The sequence below is a fragment of the Myotis myotis genome, unplaced genomic scaffold (assembly GCF_014108235.1).
Source record: "Myotis myotis isolate mMyoMyo1 unplaced genomic scaffold, mMyoMyo1.p scaffold_m19_p_16, whole genome shotgun sequence".
In the NCBI taxonomy this organism is placed as follows: domain Eukaryota; kingdom Metazoa; phylum Chordata; class Mammalia; order Chiroptera; family Vespertilionidae; genus Myotis; species Myotis myotis.
The window spans coordinates 25,155,771-25,166,016 of NW_023416320.1; the positions used below are offsets into that span (position 1 = coordinate 25,155,771).

General features: G+C 39.4%; 1 protein-coding gene across 4 annotated transcripts in view; it reads left to right on the forward strand.

Annotated features, from left to right (window-relative positions):
- Nucleotides 1-8,692, forward strand: part of LOC118670785 (MDM2 binding protein) — a 55,660-nt gene extending 46,968 nt beyond the window's left edge. The window contains exons 18-22 of one of the 4 annotated variants that reach the window (XM_036338173.1): nucleotides 1,427-1,693; nucleotides 4,905-5,154; nucleotides 5,713-5,826; nucleotides 6,801-6,866; nucleotides 7,694-8,692. In XM_036338173.1, the coding sequence (XP_036194066.1) occupies nucleotides 1,427-1,693; nucleotides 4,905-5,154; nucleotides 5,713-5,826; nucleotides 6,801-6,866; nucleotides 7,694-7,732 (736 nt within the window). In that variant the 3' untranslated portion in view covers nucleotides 7,733-8,692. Of the gene's footprint in view, nucleotides 1-1,426; nucleotides 1,694-4,904; nucleotides 5,155-5,689; nucleotides 5,827-6,800; nucleotides 6,867-7,693 lie in introns of those variants that run through there. The other 3 variants (XM_036338174.1, XR_004972473.1, XM_036338175.1) reach the window with 3 other exon arrangements.
- Nucleotides 8,693-10,246: the final 1,554 nt, after the last annotated feature.

Consider the following 10,246-nt stretch of genomic DNA (forward strand, 5'->3'; position numbering starts at 1 on the left):
CTAGGCATGAAGAAGAGGAGTTAGTTTTTCTGAAAATTCTTCAGGTTGTTCTAAGGTTTAGGCAGGGGTGGACCTCTGAGGAAAATGATCTTTACACTTTACACAAGAGATAGTATACTGCAGTGGTTTAAGTCACACTTGGAAGTCATCACCTGGTTTTAAATCCTGGCTGTTCTGAGTATTATTAGCATATGCTGTGGTAGAAAATAAACCCAATAATGATGATGACATAATAATAATAGCAATGAGAGTAATAATAATAATGACAGCAGCAGCATACATCTATTGACTGCTGTGCTTGCATGTTCCAGGCACTGATTCAAAGTGCTTACTTGTACCCATTCAAAGAATCATCACAACAGCTCTTTGAGATGACTGCTATAAATCTCATTTTGCAGACGCGGCAACAAGAAGCCTAGATAAAGTTAAATTATTTGGTCAAGTTCACACAGCTAATCAGTTGGGGAGCCAGATTTAAATCCAGTGAGTCTGGCTCCCTAGTCTATACTCTTAGAAATCCAATATGAAAATGTCCCTAGGGAGAGAGTAAGTCCCTAAAACCTCCATCAGAGGTTCGGGTAGCGAGACATTTCTTGGGAGTTGAACTAAAAGCTTATGGACACAAAATCTGATTTTACTAGTAGGAAGCATCTTAGAATTTTACAAGCAAAGAGGATGGGTAAGGGAGAAAGGTGTTGGTTTCTGTAGCCCTACCATCAGTATGTGAAACGACATGTTTTTCCTCCATGCAGCTGTGGCATGGCGGAAAGTGAAGCTCTCTCCAAGGTCACACACTCATAGCTGATGTTCCTGATGTGCTTATTTGTTGTACTTAACATGGGATTTCCTCAAGCCCGGAGATTCCCAGAGCTGTCATCTCACTGCTTCCCTGAGTCAGGTTTAGGAGAAGCCACATGTACAGAGACGGCCACATAGTTTGAAGGAAAATCTGTCGATCCATCAATAAGGTGGGAAGTGAGTTTCAAAGGAAAAATTCAAACTGTTCTCAACTATTTGGTGAGCCAGTTTAGAGTGCCTTTATACGCTTTTAATCTTTGTGATGAAAATAAACTTGCCCTTCCTAACAGAAGTCAGCATTTCCTGTTGCTACATATCAGCCATGCTGAGAAATTATAGGTTGGTAGAGATTTAAAAGGTATTGAAACATCCACTGTATTGTTTTGAAATAAGCCAGGGGATTAACTTAACCTATTGCCCAGAAACAGTCAAAGAGGAATCAGATGGTACTTCAGATTTTTAAATCTCTTGCCATGTCATCTAGCAGGCGAGAAAAACTTGTGAAGGAAGTCAGCCATTCGCTCAACCTTCTAAACGTTATTAGGAAGTGAAATAAGAACTTTTTAAGTAAGTGTTTTCTAATTGCTGTTGTGAGGGCTTTGTTTCTCATGATCTTCCTCTTGTTTAGATATTGCTTGGACGATCGAAAATCTTTAGAAAGAGATGGGGGATTTTCTGAACTTCAGTCTCGTCTTATTCGTTATGAAACTCAAACTACTTGCACCAGAGAGAGTTTTCTAGTGCCCACTGTGCTGAGCCCTCTCCCATCTCCTGCGGTTCTATCCGAGCCTGGAAGTGTCCCTGACGGAGAAGCTTTACAGAGTGAACTCCGGACTGAAGCATCCCGGTTGAAAAGGAGATCGAGAGACCTGAACTGCCTGGGTCCCAAAAGAAGGTGCTCTTAAGTACACACAAATAGTATCTGGACAGAAAGTATGTTAGTCCTTAGGTGATTTCCCCCCATAGTAATCTTTCATATTTTTAAGTTGTTTTCTGCATAGGTTTTAGATTAATTCTTTCATACCAGGGATTTTGTTTTTATTGTGAGCAATTGATGATTTGCTTATAAGTTATAAAAACAAATGACTTGGAAAAAACACCCTTTTGCTTGCTTTATATGCTAATATACAATCCATTAACACAATGGATTGTGAAGTTTTCCAGCCACGGAACACTGGAGATCTTATGCAATAGATTAAGCAGCTGCGCTGCTCTGTGGAAGAGGGTGTTGGGGATGGCAGTTCTCTTAGCTCTTCATTCCCGCTCCCTCACAGCTCCTGTTTACATTGGCTTCTTAAAGGGCGGTTCCAGGCAATACCATTTTATTTTTTTTTTATTATTATTTTTAATGTTATTTTATTGTTTAAAGTATTACATATGTCTTAGTATTACATATTACATATTACATAAAGTAGTACATATGTCTCCTTTCAGGCAACACCATTTTAAAACCACCTGTTTGAGGCCCTGGCCAGGTAGCTCAGTTGGTAAGAATGGTGTACCGATATACCAACGTTTCGGGTTTGAGCCTGGATCAGGGCACATAGAAGAATCAACTAATGAATGCATAAATAAGTGAAACAGCAAATGGATGTTTCCATCTCCCTCTCTCAAATATATAAATACCAGTTGCTTCATATAAATAAAGATTTAAAGCCTACATAATATAATAATGCATTATGTAAAACTTTTCCGGATACTTTTTTTGCTAGCTGAATAAAATAGTCAAATACTTGAATTTATCTTCAGAATCTTTGTCAACGTTAGGTCTTTGGCATCTAAAGCAAGTCTTAAATTATTGTTTTTAAATCTTTCAAAAAGTATGAAATAATGTAAAAGTGAAACATTCAAATCTTCTTTTTGAACAATAATAATGTTAGAACACTATTTCTCTGATATAAAATAACTAAATTATTTTCATGAGGACTTTAAAAATTCATGGTCCTTTTTACACCTGCCAAAGCTAAAAAGCAAGTTCATTTAGGATACCGTATTTTGTGACAGTGTTTTATTTCTGACGCGTTCCAGAAACAAAGTATATTGTGGCCTATCGGATAGCAGAATTGAAAACTATGAGACCCTGCCTTGTAAAAGGAAATTGAAGCATTTAGAAAGGTTAAAGCAAGAGTCAGTTTTATTTGTATTTGTTTTAACACTTATTTTGCACAGATAGTTGCATATGTACATAGAAACCAAACCATAGGTTATGGTTTCTTTGGCAAAATCCTATCTAATAAAAGAGAAACATGGTAATTAGCGTACGACCGCTACCCTTCCCATTGGCTACTCAGGGCGATATGCAAATTAACTGCCAGCCAAGATGGCCCTGGCAGCCAGGCAGCTTGAAACTAACATGAGGCTTGCTTGCTTCAGTGATGGAGGATTCCAACGTTCCCCGCCTGCCTTGCCGGCCTCTAAGCTTGCAGTTTAAGAAACATTGTAACAAATATAGAAGCTAAATAAAACCCCAGAAACCTGCTTTCAGTGAGCCTGGGATCTCAGAGCTGGAGTTATACATTGTTTCGATTATAGAACTGAAACAAACCAGATACCTTCTTTCAGCAGCAGAAGCCTCAGAGCTGGAGCCAGAGCTAAAGCTGGCCCAGAATAAAAAAAAAGAAAGAAAGGAGCAGTTGGGAGCTTCAGTCGGCCTGAAAACAGTCCTCAGCCCCTCACCCAGACTGGCCGGGCACCCCAGTGGGGACCCCCACCCTGATCCAGGACACCCTTCAGGGCAAAGCAGCCAGCCCCACTAATGCACCAGGCCTCTATCCTATATAGTAAAAGAGTAATATGCCTCCCAGATCTGGGATCAGCGGAGCCGCGAGGCCTCCCAGCACCGGGATCAGCGGAACCGCAAGGCCTCCCGGCACCGGGATCAGCGTGACAGGGGGCAGGGCCCAAACCCCCTGATCGCCCTGCGGCTCTGTGTGTGACAGGGGGCGGGGCCACAACCTCCCTATCCGCCCTGCTCTGTTCCTGATAGGGGAAGGCGCCCCAACTTCCTGATCGGCCCTGTTCTGTGCCTGATACGGGGGAGCTCCCCAACCCCCTGATAGCCCTGCGGCTCTGTGTGTGACAAGGTGCGGCGCCCCAACCCACCCCCCCCCACAGGCCCTGCTCTGTGTGTGACAGGGGGCGGCCCAACTCCCCTATCGGCCCTACTCTGTGAGTGACAGGGGGGAGCTCCTCAACCCCCTGATGGGCCCTGCTCTGTGCGTGACAGGGGGGAGCTCCCCAACCCCCTGATTGGCCCTGCTCTGTGCGTGACAGGGGAGAGCTCCCCAACCCCCTGATCGACCCTGCTCTGTACGTGCCAGGGTAAGGAGCCCCAACCCCCCTGATGGGCCCTGCTCTGTGCGTGACAGGGGGCAGCGCCCCAACCCCCGGATTGGCCCTGCTTTGTGCTTGACGGGGTGGCGCCGCAACCTCCCCATAGACCCTGCCTTGAGTGTGACAGGGGGCAGTGCCCCAACCCCCCAATCGGCTCTACCCTGAGCGTGACTGAGGGTGGCATCGCAACCTCCAGATCCGCCCTGCTCTGTGCATGACAGGGGGCGGCGCCCCAACTCCCCAATCAGCCCTGCTCTGAGCCTGACCAGGGGCTGCACCTAGGGATTGGGCCTGCCCTCTGCCACCCGGGAGCAGGCCTAAGCCAGCAGGTCGTTATCTCCCGAGGGGTCCCAGACTGCGAGAGGGCACAGGCCAGGCTGAGGGGCTCCCCTTCCCCCCGAGTGCACAAATTTTTGTGCACCGGGCCTCTAGTTATTTAATAAGAAAGTATAAGTACTTAACAAATAAGTATTGAATCTATAAATAGCACCACCAGGCATTCCCTAGCTGATTTATGTGAGAAATTGTGAATTCATGGGGAGGGCAATAGTAATATTGCTGAAATTCTGTGTTTTAGTCACTCATTTGAAGAACTAAGGGAGCAACTGTATAATATGATGTTGATTGCTTATTTAAGGCAGTAGTAGCAAGAAATTTTGTTTGCTTTTCTTGGGTTTATGTTTCAAATGATATAGCTGTAACATTTAAGACAGAAAATGGACTTCATTGTTGATTCACTTAATCTATGTTTTTGATATTTTTCCCCACAATAGACTTGTGAAATCTGAAAGTTCAGATTCTCTTCTTTCTCAGATGAGTGGCAATACAAATCACCACCACCATGCAGTGACATCCAAAAAGCCACAGCCTGAGAGAGCATTATCTATGACTTGTCCATCTGTTCCTGTTCATAGCTATAAAACTCCAAGAGTCACCACAAAGGCCAGTTCAGGTCAAAAAAGTGTGCATGAATCAAAGGCACTGAGGCAAACTAAGGAGTCAAGGTCACAGAAACATACACGGGTAACGGTTTATTTCCTCTCTCTCTTAATTCTATATGGCAAGAAATTCCTTTGATTCATTTCAAATGTATGTCTAAAATTTTTATGAATGAAATGAAATGGTATCTATAATTTACTTTAAAATAATCCAGTGCAAGAAGGGTAATGGGAAAGTGGGTGGCTGGTAAATGAAACAAAATTAGCCACAGATTGATCCTTCTTGATAGTGGTTGATAGATGTATTGAGATAGAGATGTGTTATAAAATCTTCTCTCTATTTTTCAGTGTTTAAAATTTTCCAATAAAAAAATAAATACACTGCTGTGTATAGCTCCTACACTCAGATTTCAATTCAATAGCCACGATTTTAATTCCTCTCAAGATATTCCAGTCACTTCTTGCTAACAGATAGTATCCTGTGATATGTGTGACTTTGTAGACATTTCAGATCTCTTTTCTTCTCAGTTTTGCCTTTAGCATGGCTACATGATTGTGTATTGTATAGAATTTAGCTTCAAAGCTGAAGTAACGTTTGTACCTTTTCCACAAAATATTAGTCGTGTCTTATGTTCTATTGAAGATGTTGAAAGAAGTGGTTACTGAAACCCTGAAGAAGCACAGTATCACCGAGGCGCACGAGTGCTTCACGGCCTGCAGTCAGCGTCTCTTTGAGATCTCGAAGTTCTACCTTAAGGTACGGTCTCTCCTCTACTAATGGTAAAATGGAGGTCACGTTCTCATGTTCCTATTTGAAATAATGGTTAGTGAGTATTTCTCATACCAATTGCTTATAACTTGTTGCCAGATTCTTTTAAAAGTGCAGGTAGAAAAAATGGAGCTAAAATATTTCAATTTATTTGATTTTAGTCCTCATATATACAAAACCACATTTTAATTGGTATCCTCAGTATTTCTCTCATAAGCCTTTGATTTAGTTGATAATAAGCTTCAAGAAATATTTAAAACTGCATATTGACCACATGTATTAAATTCACCTTCTTCCTAAAATCTCTCAAGATAGATAGATAGTATTCAAGTACAAAAACCCAAGAAAAGAGGAAAGAAAAAATGTAGACATGTTTTTCTGTAGATTGTTGAACAAAGCAAATGGAAGTGTGGTGTAGATGAGCAAATGAATTTATGACCTAAATGCCCGCTTAGTAGAATACCAGTGAGACACAAACCAATTCAGCTGCCACCGTCTCTGACCTGCTCAGACTCGAAAACACCAGCTCTCGTGGAAAGCAGGGGAATTCAGTCAAGTTCTACAAAGGGAGCTGGGGAACCTTCAACTTGCTCAGTGTCCCTCTCTCACAGTGCTAACTACAAGGTCTGTTCCTTCTAGTTTTCTTCCCCACCCCTGACAGGGCAGGAAATAGTCTCTGGAGAAAAAAGAGTCAGAGGCTGCATTTTAAAAAAAGCCAACTGGCCCCCTACTGGGTAAAGACACCAGTGAATAAACTACACACAAGACAGAGCTTCCAGTAAGATTTTCAGTATCTCTTTTTGAAGATGACTGGGTAGCCAAGGATTAGCAGATTTTAAAGGAATGCTTCTCACACAAGAGATGGCAAAACAAAGGATAATCTCAAGGTTATTTACTAATGACTGTCCTCTGTAAGTTAATGTGCAAGTTGTAAAATGCTGTATGTATTTTGTTATGTTTAGGATCTTAAAACGTCAAGGGGTCTATTTGAAGAAATGAAGAAAACCGCAAACAACAATGCTGTACAGGTAAATCATTTATTCCCACAAAACTACATTCAGTCAAATTTCTGTTGTATTTGAAAGTAGCTTTGATGCTGTTGTCTATACAGTAAGGACACTCTTTGAAATACTTAGTAATAGATGTTGGCCAGCAGGTTGCTCTGTGAACAAGTTTCTATAATGATGCTAAGAAAGGAAAATTTTTAAATAAATCATCCAAAGAGCTGGAAAAATTCATCCATTTTGGTTCATTGATTGAAAAGTTTGGTTTGATTTCTTTCTAGTGACCCTTTGAAAACATTTGAAACTTTTTTTTTAAGTCTCTCATGGCAAAGGGACCTTTTTCCTCTTTACACTCTTTTTTTTTCATATATTTTTATTGGTGTCAGAGAGTAAGGGAGAGGGAGAGAGAGAGATAGAAACATCAATGATGAGAGAGAATCATTGATTGGCTGCCTCCTGCTCACCCCCTATTGGGGATCGAGCCCGCAACCCAGGCATGTGCCCTTGACCGGAATCAAACCCAGGACCCTTCAGTTGTAGGCCTATGCCCTAACCACTGAGCAACACCAGTTAGGGCTGAAACATTTTAAAATAAAGGTGAGAAAATAGAGCAGAATCTGCATTTGCTTCTGTGGGAAGTTATTATACTCTGCAGTGGAAGTCAAGCAAAACGTGCTCTCCAGTTAGAAAATAAAACGTGTTTTTAAGATAAAACAGGTTTTGAGACTGTGACATGTTACTTTTTCTTTTAAAATTTCTACTATAGTCTTTTGAAGTTTTAACAGTATCTTTTTCTATTACTTATATTTTTAATAGAAATGAACCATAACCATATTTTCTTCTCCCTCTAGGTGATTGAATGGGTATTAGAAAAGACAAGCAAAAAATAACAGAATCATTCTCCTTGGACAATTGTTAATTGGGCAAGCTATTACTCACTACTTCCTCTCTTATTTTGAATATTATAAACAAATTTCAGACTTTATTCAAAGAATAGATGTTACATCTGTAAAGAATTTCATAAATAATCCCATATTTATATAGTTTTGAGGATGCTCAGTTAATCTATTTTTAATTATATATATATATAATATATATATATATATTATAGTTTCATTATATTTTAAATTTTTAAAGTTAATATTTGTATATATATTTTGAAATTTTTACTGTTGGTTATTTAATTATTCCAATAAATGGAAAAAGATGTTTCTTTACTTCTTAGTAAATGTCTTTTTTCTTAGGTCTATTTAAATTATTGAGCCCCAAGTAAGAGAGTGCAAATGACTTTTCTCATGTGTTTCAACAGCATAATTTATTGGACAGCTTCTGATTTAGAAAGTATTGCCAAAAAAACTCAAACAATTAGCCATCATCCCTTACCCTGCTCCAGCGCCACCACTGGGGCTAGTACTAATGTTTATTTGGGATCAAAAAAGAATGGGCAAAAATTGTGAAAATAAGATATAGCAAAGGTGACTCAATGCAGATTCCCAGAAAAAATACTTTTCCTCATTGTAGAAGATCTGGAAAAATGCAGAAAATACAAAGAAGAGTGAAACAAATTCCAACATTGCCCCCATTTATCTGTGTAGCCTCTGTTAATATTATATGCAATTATTTTAAAAACCTTTTCAAAATTTTGGTCATCTGTATGTGTGTATGTGTGTTTATATGTGTTTATGTTAATTTATAGTCTGCTTTTCACTTAACAAAGTGTCATGAATTTTATATCATATATTATTTTAAAAACTGCATAATACAAATGAACAAAAATTTGTTTAATTAGTCCCTTGTTGAAAACATAGACTCATTTTTTTCTATTATAAATAAAACTTTAATGAATCTTCCTACTACATCATTGATATTTCCTTAGTATAACTTTTTTAAGAGTGGGTTTTGTGGGTCGTAAGATTTTAGGTAAATATTTCCAAATTGCCTTTCTAAGAGATCACTTTGCGTACCCACCAGCAGAGCCCCTGTTTCCTTTACTGGTGACTGAAAATAGGGGTGCAGAGGCACATGAAAATAAATAAATATATATATATATATATATATGCCACTCTTTAATTGCTCTTTTTTATTTTTCTCACTGGTTTGTAAGGGTTCTTTCTTATCTATTAAGGGTATTAGCTGGTTGTCATTTTGTCGATGGTGTTATTTTGGCCCTGAGAGGGCATTAAGCAAGAATCTGGCAAACACCACTTGGTGAAAGCTAAAACTGGAAGAAGTACAGCTGCACATGCTTTGGGGCTGTGCTTCAGGGGAGGAACCCAACTGACCTTTATATAAGGTAAGCAGGAGGGGGCCCTTGAAAGGTACATGGGAGAGAGATAGGCTTAGCTTAGACATCAGCTTCTCTAGGGAGTTATTTACTGGTGCTGGAAATAATGCTGAAAGCTCATTCTCTTTAAAATTCTAAGTTTGGCACTAAAATAAATAAATAAAATAAGCTTAAAAAAATAAATAAAATAAAATTCTAAGTTTGGAATGAGACCTTTTTCTTGGGAAAGAGAGCACCACAGGGCACAGCTAGGTCAGCCATGTTGTGTAGTGGTGATACATTTGGCAGAACTGTGGCTTGTATAACCTAGAAAAGAGAACTTATATCTAATGGACTCATGGGTCAGTTAAGGGTATCTCAGGTGGAATGTTAAAAGTGTCAGAGGGCCATTTTTTGTTTATTTAGGGGAATATAATAGGGTATAGAAAAGATAGATGAGCTAAAGAAGGAACTGTTCTGTCTTTTAGCAGATTTTTTTTTTTTTTAAATCCTCACCCAAGGATATTTTTCCATTGATTTTTGGAGAGAGTGGAAGAGAGAAGGAAAGACAGAGAGAAATATCAATGTGAGAGAAGCACATGGATTGGTTGCCTCCTGCAGGTGCCCCCAACCAAGGTCTGGGCCAGGGAGGAGCCTACAACTGAGGTACGTGCCCTTGACTAGAATCAAATCTGGGAAACTTCAGTCCACAGGCTGATGCTCTATCCACTGAGCAAAACTGGCTAGGGCTTTTAACAGATTTTTAAAAAGATACTTAAGGGCTTAGGAAATTCTGGATTGGGAAGTAAAATGGTTTCCCATTTCCAATATCTCCAATGGCAAAAGATTCTCAAAGTAAGAACTAGCCTCAGAAAAACAGTCACACCAAAGGTGTGGTTATATAACCCTTTATTAAGACCTATTTAATGATTTAAACAATATGACAACTGATATGAAGTGTGAAGTTGTATCTCATGGTTTTGATTTGCATTTCCATGATAACTAATGATGTTGAGCATATTGTCATGTGCTTATTGACCAATTATATATCTTGGGAGAAATGTCTACTCAAATTCTTTGACCATTTTTTAATTAGATTATTCGTATTTTTGTTGAATTATAAGAGTTCTTTATATATTCT